The 14,896-nt window shown below is 49.0% G+C and overlaps 1 protein-coding gene across 1 annotated transcript in view; it reads left to right on the forward strand.

Annotated features, from left to right (window-relative positions):
- Positions 1-14,896, forward strand: part of LOC101325118 (uncharacterized) — a 288,914-nt gene that overhangs the window by 25,092 nt on the left and 248,926 nt on the right. Inside the window, exon 4 of the mRNA XM_073793232.1 lies at positions 7,676-8,140. Within this exon, the coding sequence (XP_073649333.1) occupies positions 8,101-8,140 (40 nt within the window). The 5' untranslated portion in view covers positions 7,676-8,100. The remainder of the gene's footprint in view (positions 1-7,675; positions 8,141-14,896) is intronic.

The raw sequence follows: 14,896 nt of genomic DNA on the forward strand, positions 1-14,896 counted from the left end.
TGTGCAGGCTTTGCAGCCCCTGAGCAGGCAGGCACATAGGCCCTGGTAAAGGAACATATTTTTAAGAAAGGAAACTCAGGACTCTCATACAAATATAAAATCTTTGAACATATGTCAAAGATTTTATTTGACTCATGAATTTATGAGGGAACTAGTAAGATGTTACAGCCAATTCAAAGGAGGATTAAAAAGCGCACGCACACACAAACGCAGGCAATTAGGAGTGCTGAAATGAACTTACAAATAGGTGCAAAACTGGTCAGTGTGCCAGGGCAGAAATCAATTGTGTCTCTACCGGATGCGAGTAATTTGCATTTCTATGGAGGAGAATAATTTGCATTACAGTCGCTTTTCTACATCGTGTGAAATACCTTGAAGATGATGAAAGGCCAAGATAACCCAGAAGGGTGCACTAGGCAAGACACCAGTCATCTTTTTTGCCCATTTCAAAGCCTTTCAAAATTTTACACACACACACACACACACACACACACACAGTCACAATCACTAACAAATGCAGTCATTCACACACATCCACATCACCTACGAGCCTCACACTGTGTGTGTGTCTTGTGTATCTCGCTGACTCTCGCTCTTTTGCACTGATGGTGGTTCAGGCTCCCACCTCCATGCCTTTGCTCAAGGTGCTCCCCTGCTAAGCACACATCCCCATCAGTCCTCTGCCCACCCACATCTTGCCCATCTCTCAAAGCTCCCAAGGAATGCCTCTCTGAGCAGGAATCCCTCTTTCCCCTCCACCCTGGTCCTTATTTCCCTCTGTCTTCCATGTACTTCCACTCAGGCATCTGTGTAGGGTAGAAGGAGCATGGATTCCAGAATCGTTCAGTCTGGGTCTGAATCCCAGCTGTGGCACTTCCCCGCCGCGTGACTGTGGGCAAGTCACAGCATCTCTCTGAACCTCTGTCTCCCCACCTATGAAATGGGATGATAACAGAACCAACCTCATGGGTTGTTTTTGTTTGTTTGTTTGTTTGATGTGGACCGTTTTTAAAGTCTTTATCGAATTTGTTACAGTATTGCTTCTGTTTTATGTTTTGGGTTTTTGGCTGCGAGACATGTGGGATCTTAGCTCCCCGACCAGGGCTCGAACCCGCACCCCCTGCATTAGAAGGCAATGTCTTAACCACTGGACTGCCAGGGAAGTTCCCCCTCATGGGTTGTCTTTGTTTTGTTTTGTTTTGACAATTGAATTAGCAGAGGCAGGGAATATGCTTGGCGGAGGATCGGACCACACAGTAAACACTCAATAGAGGTCAGCTGTCATTGATGCTGTGAAAATCAGGCTCCTATTCCCTTTGACTGGGTGGCCTGCAAAAGGCCTCTGTCAGCAGGTCAGCTGTAGGGGTGTCCCCTCCTAACAGCTGGAGTGGAGGGTCTTCCCTACCCGCCCCCACCCAGCTGCTGTCCATTTCCAGAATTGGGGTTAAGCAGAGAGGCTGCCGGGAACCCCAGCCCCGGGGTGGGTGCTGGGGCTGATGGCTGCAGCTGGGCTGAAGTCCCCTGGGCTGCGGTGATGGATGGGGGGGCCGGTCGGAAGTGGCTGCTCTGGACAGCAGCTGGCCAGACGCTGATGGATATCCCGGGGGAGCTGGGATGCAGGGAGGATTGCAGAGACTGAGGGGCCGAGAGAGGCTAAAGCCCAGACCCTGGAAAAGCCTGCCTGGGGCTCAGCTGGAAGACCAGACTGGTGGCCAGTGTTAGGCACAGAGGGCCCAGTGGTGGGTGGAAGGGGTGGAGGGTGGGCACTGGAGACTTTGAGCACTGTGTGTCCTGGACACTCCCTCCTAGAATCCCATCATGAAGCCTAAACACCTAAAGGTCCCGTGAGCTTTGACATAAGGCTTTCTGGTTCCAGGCTATAAACCAATAGCAGTGTGATCCCAGTCAATCCTTATAACCACCTGGGCAATGGCTTAATATTTTCCCAAGTTTGCCTGTGGAGAAACAGGCTTAGATGGGGTCAAAGGAGCCATGATCTCTGTCAGAGCAAAGCCTTTTCTACCTCCCATGAAGCCAAGGGGTCCTCCAAGTAGCACTCAAGAACCCTTCCTGTGATCACCAGTTCTAACTTGCTTGTCCAAATTCTTTCGTTCATTCATTCATTTATTTATTCACCCATCCACCAAACCCCAACTGACTTCTTCCTCCATGCCGAGCCGTGGTTGGGTCAGGGATGCCCGAGTACTCAGACACAGCCCCTGACCTCACAGCGCTCAGTACCCAAGGTCAGACAGACCAAAGGCACACTATCCCAACTCAAGACCTTGGGGGTATGGGGTGGTCAGGGATGGCTTCCTGGAGGAGGTGGATCCCGAGCAGATGCCTGAAGGACAAGTCAAAGGAGGGACCCACTCTTCTCTGGGCAGGGCAGGGCAGGGAGTGGGAAGGAAAGAAGGCTTTTCAGCAGTGGGGACATTTGAGCTGTATCCTGAATGACAAATAGTGGACAGAGATACAGGCAATGTCTTCCAGCAGCAGGAATAGCACATGCAAAGGCCCAGATTTGGGAATCACCATAGGGTGAGGGGGTGCAGAGGGTGCCAGTGGATTCATATGCAGGAGCCCAGGATGGAAAAAGAAATGGTAAATGATTGGATCAGAGACAAGACAAGGCCCCAGTCTAACAGGTTTTTTGTTTTTTGGGGTTTTTTTGTGATACATTTGACATGTAATATTGTGTTAGTTCCAGGCATACAACATAATGATTTGATATATGTATATATTGTAAAATGACACCACAATAAGTTTAGTTAACATTCATCGCCTCGCATAGTTACATTTTTTTTTCTTGTGATGAGAACTTTTAAGATCTCCTCTCTTAGCAGCTTTCAACTATACAATACATTATTGTTAACTATAATCACCATGCTGTATGTTATATTCCCAGAACTTATTTATCTTATAACTGGAAGTTTGTACCTTTTGACCCCCTTCACCCATTTCATGCCTCCCCAGTCCTACCTGCCCCCCTGGCCTCTGGCAATCACCAATCTGTTTTCTGTATCATTCAGCTTTTTTAGATGGCACCTATAAAGTGAGATCATACAGTAGTTTTCTTTCTTTGACTTATTTCACTCAGCATAATGCCCTCAAGATCCATCCATGTTGTAACAAATGGCAAGATCTCGTTCTTTTTTATAGCTGAGTACTATTCCAATGTATATGTATACCATGTTTTCTTTATCCATTCATCCGATGGACACTTCAGTGGTTTCCATGTCTTGGCTACTGTAAGTAACGCTGCAGTGAACATGCAGATATCTTTTCGAGATAGTGGTTTAATTTCCTTAGGATATATACCCAGGACTGGAATTGCTGGACCATATGGTATTTAGATTTTTAATTTTTTGAGGAGACTCCATACTGTTTTCCATAGTGGCTGAGCCAAGTTGCATTCCCGCCAGCTATGCACTAGAGTTCGCTTTCCTCCACATCCTCGCCAGCCCTTGTTATCTCTTGTCTTTTTTTTTTCTCTTGTCTTTTTGATAATAGCCATTCTGACAGATATGAGGGGAAAGGTTTTGAATGTTGTGAAGGGTGTGACTTTATCGATAGAGGACCACTGAGTATTGCATGCAGGAGAGTTACTCATGAGACCTGTGTTTTAGAAAGAGAACCCTGGGTGGAGTTAGGAGGGTGGATTAAAGTAGAGACTGGAGGCCACTTGAAGGTCTAGGCAGTGATTCGGGAGAGAGGATGAAGGCCCAGCCCGGGCAGAGGTGGGTGGGTGGACACAACAGCATTGAGGATGCAGAGTGGACAAGGCTGCAGGCAATAATTTCCTGGGCAAATGTTACCACAGAGATGCATAGATGTCCTCCTCACCTGTTTATATGCATTTTATAAATGACAAAGCATTGGGTTAAGTTTTGAGAGGTTCAGTGGCACACTTGAGGTTCCATTAGCAGGTGGTAGAGCCGGGATGGGAACCCAGGAATGCCGGTCTAGAAACCTAGTTCTCAGTCTCCTTCTGGGTGCTTTCAGCCAAGTTGCCCTTCCATACATGACCTGCAGGGGGTGGCAGAGAGCAGGGGACGCGCCACGGAGGCCGAGAGGACCCCGTCAGAGGCGGCTGGGCCAGCTGCGTCGGGGTTGGAAGCAGGGGACTGGGCAGTTCCCGGGGAGTCAGCTCTTACCCCCAGTTTACAGAGGAGGACCCCCAGGCCCACAGAGCAGGAAGGGCTCTCCCAAGGGGTAGATCAGCCTCTCAGGATACCCCCCAGTCCAGTGCTCCTGCCGGGGAACCTGAGCTGCATTTCCCAGGGCACCAGGGGAACCTTAGAGGTCAAGAGTGGGGTCCAGGACTCCCAGACTTTCCTTCAGGAGTAGCCCCCCGGGTTTCACCACTGCCCAGCCCAGCCCCGCTGGAGGCAGGGGGATGATGAAGATGAGCCTCAGGATGTGGTCCGGGGAGTAAGCCAAGACTCCCTTAAAGACATGTTCAGGCTTCTCCCAATGGCTGGGCGCCCACCAGACCCCGTATAAAGGGCGCTGGGGGAGGGGCGACGCCAGGTGGCGCCCTTCTGGCTGGGGCGTCCTGCGGTTCATCTCCAGACCTTTTCCATTTTCTAACTCCAGGTTTCCGGAGCAGCAGCAGCTGAAGGTCCGCGCCGTGGGATGTCTCCGTGCGGGTGGGTGGGACCCCGTGGGTTGAGAGCGGAGGATCCAGGCTGGTATAATTTCCCCGCCTCCGTGGCCTGGGTGTCTTCCTGCTGCTAGCAGTTATCTTTAGCAAGCCAGCTCAGGGGTGGCTGGGGAGGGAGGTGAGAAGGGGGTTCAAACCCAGCAGCTGCCACTCACAGCGTGTGACCTGGGGCTCCATTCGCCTCTCTGAGCCTCTTCTGTAAATTGGGGAGGCTGAGCCCCATTTTGCCAGAAAGCACCCTTTTATGTGAAATAAAAATACCCCACATAGGCCTGGCACACAGAGGGGGCTCTGTCTCTCTCTGGCAAATCCCATATGGCCAGCTGGAACCTGCAGTGGTGAAGCCAGGATTAGGGCTTTGCTGATAGAAAGTTAAAATATATATATATATATATATATATATATATATATATATATATATGATAGTTTTTTTAATTTGGAGGAGAGATGAATTTCCCACACAAAAGATTTCCAAATTATTTACCTCGATCAGCCAGGTGATCAAGGTCACCACCAATCATGATAGGTCATCTTCAGGGCACGTACCCTTGATATGATGGTGATGAAAATGGCCTTTCACCTCTGGGGTCTTCCTCCCAAAATACACAACCCGCACGGCATGCGGGATCTGAGTTCCCTGACCAGGGATCCAACCTGTGTCCCCTGCAGTAGAAGTGGAGTCTTAACCGCTGGACGGCCAGGGAAGTCCGTCGGCCAGGGAAGTCCCACAACCCCATTCTTTTTTTTTTTTTTTTAATTTATTTATTTATTTATTTTTGGCTGTGTTGGTTCTTCGTTGCTGCACACGGGCTTTCTCTGGTTGTGGCGAGCGGGAGCTACTCTTCGTTGTGGTGTGTGGGCTTCTCATTGCGGTGGTTTCTCTTGTTGCGGATCACGGGCTCTAGGCCTGCGGGCTTCAATAGTTGTGGCACATGGGCTCAGTAGTTGTGGCTCGCGGGCTCTAGAGCACAGGCTCAGTAGTTGTGGCGCACGGGCTTAGTTGCTCCGCGGCATGTGGAATCTTCCCGGACCAGGGCTCGAACCCATGTCCCCTGCATTGGCAGGTGGATTCTTAACCACTGTGCCACCAGGGAAGCCCCCACAACCCCATTCTAATCATGAGAAAACCATCAGACAAATCCCAGTTGAGGGACTTGATAAATATTCCTGAAAAGTGTCAAGGTAATCAAAAGCCAGGAAAGTCTGAGAAACTGTCACAGTCCAGAGGAGCCTACATGTAATGTGGTGTCCTGGATGGGATCCTGGAACAGAAAAAAGACTTTAGGAAAAAAACTAAGGAAATCTGAATAAAGCACAGACCTTAGTAAATAATAATGTATCAATGTTAATAACAGGGGAAGTTGGATATGAGTAGATGGAATTCTCTGTGCTCCTTTCACAATTTTTCTCTAAATCTAAAACTATTCTCAAATTTAAAGTTTATTTTAAAAAATTGAGGTTGGACATGAGATGGCTAACTTTTTATTTTACCTAATGAAGACATTAAAAACCTCACCAACGATCTCCCCTCCCCTATTGTTTCATAGAAGAAAGGAGGTTCATCACAGCAGGAAGGCCTCCATCTCAGAATGGACAAGAGTTGAAATGGAGTTAGTCCAGGTTAATGAGGAATTCAGACTCTTTATATTTCTCATTTTGCCCAGGACGCATGAGAAGTTGGGGCCTGGAGAATGTGGGCAGGGGGAGAAATGGTAGAAGAAAACCATAGCTGAGAACACCAGACGCTGGACCAAAGCTGATGTGTGACTTATAGTGTAAGGGTCTTGGGGGGAGTGATGGGTGGCAGGGTTGGCAGGCGATGGGGCTTCCAGGCCAGTAGGGTGACCAGCCATCCCGCTTGCCTAGGACTGAGGGGTTTCCTGGGCCCTGTACCTTCAGTTTTAAAACTGGGACAGTCCTGGGCAAGCTGGATGGTGGGTCACCCTAACCCAGCAGGTGAGCCGGGGGATGGGAGAGAGCACAGTCCTGTCCTGAGGGGACAGCACATCTCTCAGCAGCTGTCTCTAAACTCCTGGAAAGGGAAAGACAGGCCCTGTGTGGCTAGATCTTGTGATTTTTTATTATTTTTTTCAAGAGAAGCTAGAAATCCTTTTTTTTTTTAACACAAAAAACCCTGAAGTTTCAAATGTTTGCAGCTAATTCAAGCAACTATGAAATGCTTTTCAGGCCAAACCAGAGTGCATTTCATGTTGGCCCCCAGGCTGCCAGTTTGGGGCCTCTGAGAACACCTCTGATTTGGAGCCTTGAGCTGGTCCCTTGGCTCCTCTGAGCCTCGGTTTCCCTGACTGTGAAATGGGAAAAATTTTGCCTCCTCCAGGGCTGTTTGATCTGTCTGCAAGTCAGGTGCTCAGGCTGGCACATAGGAAGCTCTCGATCAATGGAAGTTACCAAGAAAACAGTCTAGTGGCAACAATGGAAATGTCCATCAATGGATGAACAGACACATAGCATGTGGTCTATCCATACAATGGAATATTATTCAGCCTTAAAGAGGAATGCAGCCCTGTTACAGACACGGATGAATCTTGAAAACATTATGCGAAGTGAAAGAAGCTAGTCACCAAAGACCAGAGACTGTATGATTCCATTTACATGAAACATTGAGAATAGGCAAAGCCATAAAGACAGAAATTAGTGGTTGTCAGGGGCTTGGAGAGTTGGGGGAGGAAAACGAGGGTGGGGTGGGGTGATTGCCAATGGTTTTGGGAAGGGTGATGAGAATGTTCTCAATTGTGAGAATGGTTGCACAGTTCTAGGAATATACTAAAAGCCATTGAACTGTACGTGTGAGAGAGTGAATTGTATGGTATGTGCATTCTATCTCAGCTGGTCCTCTTTCTGGCCCCGCCCCAGCTCCCTATGTAACCTTGAGCATGGTATTCCCCTCACCCCCGGGCCCCCAGTTCCTGCCTGGAGAACACAGATGCTGAATCAGGTACGTTCTGAGGCTGCATCCAGCTCTGACAGCTTATGATTTTATTATGACAGATGGTTACATATTCACCAGGGCCACCTGCCCACTGAGACCCGGGATAATACAGGCCAAAGGTGGACCATCAGCTCGGAAACCTGTAATTCTGCGCATGCCTGACAGACCACGGGGACGGGAAGGAGTCAAGCGGACCCCGGTGGAAACCCACAGATGTTTGCAGTTGATGACAGACATGTCAACAGATGGAATGAAAGAATTTGCCAGCAGCTGTTGCCTGTTTACCAAAACTCCCTCAATGAACCTCACCTTCAGCTCTTGGAGGCGGCTGCTTGGACCCCAAGTCAGGGATGCCCTGTTCTGATGGCCACTCACCTGCTGTGTGGCCCGGGGAAAGTCCCTTGGCCTCTCTGAGCTTCAGATTCTGCATGTGTGAAAGGGAGGTGGTAACGCCTCCCTCCTAGGATGGTGCCAAAGATTCAAGATGATAACGTCTAGAGCCCTTGGCGTCGGGTCAACACCAGGTAGGTGCCCAGTCTGTGGTAGCTGTTCTGATTCTTTAACCTCTCTCGGCCTCCGTTTCCCCATCTGTAATCGGACACGGTTTATCTAGATTAGTGGTTCTCAACTGGTGGGGGTGGTGATTGTAACCCCGAAGACTTGGATGGCTATTGCAGCTGCAGGGTGGGGAGCGCTGCCGTTATCTAGTGGGTAGAACGCAGAGATGCTGCCGACACCCTGCGGTGCATGGGACAGCCCTCCACAGCAGAGGGTTCTCCAGCCCCAGATGTCAGTATGGCTGATATTGAGAAACCCTGGACTAAGCTCATCTCTGCGTTTGCCTCCAGCTGTAGATGTTTGGGTTTGATCTGCATTGCCTTGTGCTGAGAAGGGGCCTTGAGTGTGCAGTCTTTTAACCTGGACTTGGCCTCATAGAATGGCCTTGGGCCTAGAACACTTCCTTACCAGGAACTAAAGAGGCCCCTCAGCCTCATCGCCTTGTGTGAGGATGTCTTTCCTGTTTCAGACCCAACGTGTGCCCCTTTGCCCTGCTTAAGTGTGTGCGTGCGTCACGTGGCACCTGGCGAACCCCACTGCTGTACCCATCCCCTGTGGGGAGGAAATGGGGTCCTTTGTTGTGCGACAGAGGAGGGGTGCGTGTATCGGTTGCCAGGAGGAACCCGCTGCTATGGGGGCCGTATATATTTATTATTATGCAGTGTATTGTCTTTCTCCCGCCTAGAGTGTCAGCTCCAGGGGTTGTGTCTGTTTTGCTCCTGGCAGGATCTTCTGTGCACAGCACAGTGCCTGGCATGTAGTAAGTGCTCACTAAATGCTTTTGGACTGAGTTTTTGACCATTGTCCTGACGTGGGGGAGAGGGGAGAGGGAAGTGGTCAGATTCGCTGATGGCAGAGGAAAGATCTCCCCCAGCCCACCCCCTCCCCTCCTTTGAAAAATCTCAGCCAGGATGGAGGGGTGTGGCTAGGCCTGGGGGCCCTCAGTGGGCTCCTCCCCGGGGGAGATGCTTGTCCCTTGGGGTCACACCAGGAAGGGAGGGGAAGCCACTGCTTCAGGTCCTTGGGGTGTGACTCACGGGTGCCCTTGGTCTTATTCTCACCCATCACAAACCTTGTTCTGGTCTAGTGTTAAGAGCAGGTTCTCAGGAGCCAGGCAGAGCTGTGCCTCAGTTTCTTTGTCTGTACCATTGAGATAATGCTAGTGTCTCATCAGTATATTGCTGTGAAGATTCTACAAGTGAATATAGAACAGGACCTGGCATGCAGGAAGCCTGCATAAGATGTGCTGGGATTATTTGTAGAATTTCTTGCCTATGTGTTTATGGAGGATCTCTAAATCTGGAAGAAGATTCCAAGGTTCTTTCCCATATGACCAGCACTTCCACTCCTAGGTGTGGACCCAAGAGAAGTAGAAACACACAGAAATTTGTACAGGGAGGTTCGTAGCGGCATTATTTGTAATACCAAAAGGAGGGAACAACCCTGTCAGTCAGTCGGATGAGTAGATAAACAAAATGTGGTGTATCTGTACCACGAAATGTTACTGGTCAATAAAAAGGAATGAAGTATTTTATTTTTATTTTTTTATTGAAGTATAGTTGATTTACAATTTTGTGTTAGTTTTAGGTATACAGCAAAGTGACCTATATATATTCTATATATATCCAGTTATACTTATATATATCTATTTTTTTTTCAGATTCTTTTCCCTTTTAGGTTATTACAAAATATTGAATAGAATTCCCTGTGCTATACAGTAGGTCCTTGTTGGTTATCTATTTTATATATAGTAGTATGTATCTGTTAATCCTAATTTATCCCTCCCCAAGAAATGAAGTACTGCTACGTGCTACAACATGGGTGAACCTTGACAACATTATGCTAAAGACACAAAAGGCCCCAAAGTACATGATTCCACTCATAGGAGATGTCCAGAATAGGCAAATCTATAGAGACAAAAAGATTAGTGGGTGCTTAAGGCTATGGGGAGCGGGCACAAGGAACAGGGAGGTGATAATAAAACGTACGGGGCTTCTTTCTGAGGTGATGAAAATGTCCTAAAGTGGACTGGGTGATGGTTGCACGACTCTGAATATACTAAAAATCACTGAAATGTACACTCAATGGGTGAACTGTATGGTATGTGAATCATATCTCAGCTATTAGGAAAAAAAAAGGATTCCAAGGCTCTCGGCTGAGCCAGACCCATTTTTCAGGGTATTTCTTTAAAAGTCACACACTTAGCCTCCAGGGGGCCGTGTCCAGCTGGTGATAAATCAGCATTTTTATTTCTGTTCTGCTCTGCAGTGACCCAGGTTCCTTTATCTGCCTTGCTCACATCTGTCGCCAGCATTTCACGTGTATATCACCTGCTTTCTCACACTCACCGTAGCCGTCTGGGTCCCTCGGCTGTGTCCTCATCTGCCTCCAGGCTGTCTGGCTATCTGTCCATCCGTCAGCGTCAGTCCCTCATTCCAGCTCCGTTTACTCTTTCAAAGGGGCTCCTGGGGATGGGGGATCAGGCAGGGCCAAGGCAGGAGGCCATACAAGTGAATAAAATGACCAGTTACACAAATGCTAGGAGAGCCGGAGGCCTGGGAGAGCAGTCCTGGGGCAGGAAGGTGGTTGCAGACCCGTGTCCTTGGCCCAGAGGTCACAGTGTGGGTCAGCCCGCCTGCTCCTGCCCAACTGTGCGGAAGCCAAGAGTCGATGATGAAGGAGGAGGTCGGGTGCAGAGGGAAGCTCATGCGCCCTGGAGATGCACTGGGTTCAAATCCTACCCCTGTCAGCCCCCGACTGTGGACTCTGGGCAAATGGCCTCCCTTATCCAAGCCTCAGTTTCCTCCTCTGTAAAACAGGGCTAACAATAGCACGTAGCTCATAGGTTTGTTGTAAAAAAAACTAAAGGCTGTGATGTGTTCTAAACACTTGGCACGTGGTGGAGTGTGGATTGCGATCAGCTGGAACGCTGCGTGTAAGGCTCTGGAGTTCCAGCCCCGAGGTAATTCTGGCCAGCTGTGTGACCCTGGGCAGAGCCCTCAACCTCTCTGAGCCCTGTTTCTGCATCTGTGGAGATAAGACAGTTCTGCCCATTTCATGAGGGTGGAGGTGAGGACTCAGCACTATAGGCACCTAGTGGGCCTGGCTCTTCTGGGTATCATGACCTGGTTCTCTCCCTCCACAAGGGACAAGGGTCCAGGCTGCCCACCCCAAACCAGCTCTGTCCTCTCTGCTCTTGCTTCCTTCCTCCGTGGCAGCATCTTGCCAGTGAGCCGACTTGAATACAGCCAAGCTGTGTGGAGGGGAGAAGCAGGCTGGGATGAGTTTGGAATGCATGTCATGGAGTCACGCCTACCGGCGATGCCATTCTGCACCCTGGCTGTGACTCAGATGTTAAGACGTGATTTCCCATCCCACGGGGTGTTCTTGTGACCTGCCAGAGGGGGCATCCTGAGCCCCCATCCCAGCATCAAATGAAAAGACCTCGCAGCCAGTCCCTCCACTGGCACAGGGGTGACTGTGATTGGGATGAAGCGTAGTGATTCATGGAGCCTTCAGCTGCCTGTGTCACCAGGGCTGGTGGCAAATCAAAGAGGAAGTCATCCAGAGCTCTGTCTGCATGGCATGTGCCCCCTTGTCCTTATGAAATATTTCATAATAATAACCTCAGTCTGGTTCTGCCACCCACCGTGTATGTGACCTGTGATGTCACTTCATCTCCGCTTTGGCTTCCCAGGCTGCAAAATGAGCGTTGGGACCAGACCCCATTTGTTCCTTCACTGATTCCAGCATTTGGTCATTCCACAAGCACTTGTTGACACACCTGCCAGGTGTGCCTGCTGGGGGGATCCAGCTGTGAGCACCTGACGAGGTCCGGGCCCTTACAGCACAACGTTCCAGTGGGGGGACAGTCAACAGACAAGCAGGTCCAAACTGACAAATTGTGGGGCCCAGAGGGAGAAGAGCCATGTGCTGTGACCTGGGGCAGAGAGGCGTGGATGTGGGCTGAGCCCTGAAGCTTGAGAAGGAGCCACCTGTGCAGGGCCTGGGGGGTGGGAGGGCAGGGGAGCAGCAGCTCACTGGAGGGAGCTCTGTGGGGAGGAGAGGGTAGGTGACATCAGCTGGGACTCATGAGACAGCCTGAGGAGCTCATGCTTCATGCTCGGGCTCATGGGGACAGCACCACAGGACCCCTGGCTGGGGGGGGGACATGATCGCATTTCCCAGGAAACCATCTCTGGCCTCCCAGACATCTGCTGTGGGGTCTCTGGTGTCCATCCACTGTGCCGAGCTCTGGATGCAGATGCTAATTATGATAGTTAAATAGTGTTGAGCTCTTACTGTGTGCCGGGTGTCATGATAATATGTGTGTGTGTCTGTGTTTGTGTGTGTGGTTAATTTTTATTGGGGTATAGTTGGCTTTACAATGTGGGGTTTTTTGTTTGTTTTTTGGTTTGGGGTTTTTTTAAACTTTTATTGGGGTACAGTTGATTTACAGTGTCATGTGCGTGTGTGTGTTTCTTAATTTAAAAATCACTGTGGGAGTTCCCTGGTGGCCTAGTGATTAGGATTCTGGGCTTTCACCCGTAGCCCGGGTTCAATCCCCTGTTGGGTAACTGAGATCCCACAAGCCGTGCGATGCAGCCAAAATAAACAAACAAATAACATATTAAAAAAAATCACTTTGACCTCATGATGATTCTATGAAATAGACCTAGCTTTATCCCCATTTTACAGATGGGGAAACTGAGGCACAGAGAAGTCAAGTGACTTGCCCCAGGTCACACAGTTGATAGTGAGGGGAAGGGTTGGAGACAAAGGGCCTGACGCCAGAGACACTTATGTCTGTCTGGGTGACTGGTGGGTAGTGATGCCCTGAGGATGTGGGGCACCTGGGGGAGAAGCAACTCTCCTGGGTAGAGATGCTGGTGAGCAGTAGGAATTTGTTTATTGGAATGGAGCACCTGGGTTTCTGACCCTTCCGCGAAGAGGCAGCACAGAGTGGTTGTCAAGACTGTGGGTCCTGAGCTGTGTGACTTTCAACCAGTCACTTAACCTCTCTGTGCTTCAGTTTTCTTATCAGTGAATTAGGAAATGTGATGATAGCTCCTTCTTCAAGGATGAGTAGGGATGAAATGAGATGATGTTTGTCTGGTGACAGCGCCTGGAACATGCTTACAATATGTTAATAAGGAAGAGAAAGGCTCAGGCCTGGAGAGGTGAGCAGTACAAGAGGAGCCCCAGTCCAGGAAATGCCTCGCAATAAGTTGCTGATGATAGTGACAGCTGGCCCTGCCTGGCCCCACCTCCCAGAGCCCAGGTATCCCCCCTCCCAAGCTGCCTTTGGGGTAAATACCCAGGGTGCTCAGACCCTGACTTAGCTCCATGCCACTCTCTGGCCAGAGGATGGAGCCACTGTCACTTTGGCCAGATTCCTCCCGAGGTCTCCTTACTCTGGAGCAGGGCCCAGAGGGACTAAACCTTGTGCCTGCCCCAGTCAGGGCAGGGGCCACTGTCACATGGTGCCTCATGTTTTTGTGATGACCATCTGTTTGTGGCAGAATCATCTGAAAACAGGAAGATCCTGGTCAGGAACCACATGATTCTCAAAGGGCTGGAGGGCAGGGGACCCAGCTCGGACATCCTGATTCACTGAGGACCCTTCTGGGGTCCAGGCACCCCTTCCAAAAATATGCTTTGTTTTGTTCTGAAAGATGTACCTGAATTTATTTCTGTTGATTTAAGACTGGATATTTCTTCTAAAAAATATATATTTTTAAAATTTTGTTTTTATTTATTTATATTTTTGGCTGCATTGGGTCTTTGTTGCTGCACGCAGGCTTTCTCTAGTTGCGGCGAGCAGGGACTACCCTTCTTTGCAGTGCACGGCCTTCTCATTGCAGTAGCTTCTCTTGATGCAGAGCACGGGCTCTAGGTGCACGGGCTTCAGTAGTTGTGGCACACAGGCTCAGTAGTTGTGGCATGCAGGCTCAGTAGTTGTGGCTCGCGGGCTCTAGAGTGCAGGCTCAGTAGTTGTGGCACACAGGCTTAGTTGCTCCGCGACATGTGGGATCTTCCCAGACCAGGGCTCGAACCTGTGTCCCCTGCGTTGGCAGGCAGATTCTTAACCACTGTGCCAGCAGGGAAGTCCTAAAAAATATTTTTATTTTGTAAGGATTTTATTTTATTTCCAAATATCTTAAACACTAGTTTGACATCGTATCTCCCAGAGGTACAGACCACAAGAAAAATGGAAAAAGCAGGTACTCTCCCAAAGGTAAGCAAAGGGCAACAATTATTCCCTTGGCGTATCCATGTCTGGTCAACCATTGAAAGAAGAAAAAGAATTCTAGCAGCATGAGAGAAATGCATGCAGCTTGGTAAACTCAGAATTTTCACAGTGGACACTTCCTTTAAACCAGTCTTACCCAGTAGAAATATAACTAATTTAGCCACATATGTCATCTTAATTTTCTTATAGCTGCATTAAAAAAAAAAAGAAGCAGGGGAAATTAATTTTAACAATATATTTTATTTAATCTGATATATCCAAAATATTAACATTTCAACATGTAATCAATATTTTAAAATATTCCAGAGCTATTTTCCATTCTCCTTTTTTGGTACTAAGTCTTCAAATTCCAGTGTATATTTTACAGCACATCTCAGATCTGACCAGTTGTATTTCAACTGCTCAGTGGCCACAGGTGGCCAGTGGGCATCACATGGGCAATACAGCCTAGACATTGAACTTCCTTTAT

This window comes from Tursiops truncatus, chromosome 15 (genome assembly GCF_011762595.2).
Source record: "Tursiops truncatus isolate mTurTru1 chromosome 15, mTurTru1.mat.Y, whole genome shotgun sequence".
Classification (NCBI taxonomy): Eukaryota; Metazoa; Chordata; class Mammalia; order Artiodactyla; family Delphinidae; genus Tursiops; species Tursiops truncatus.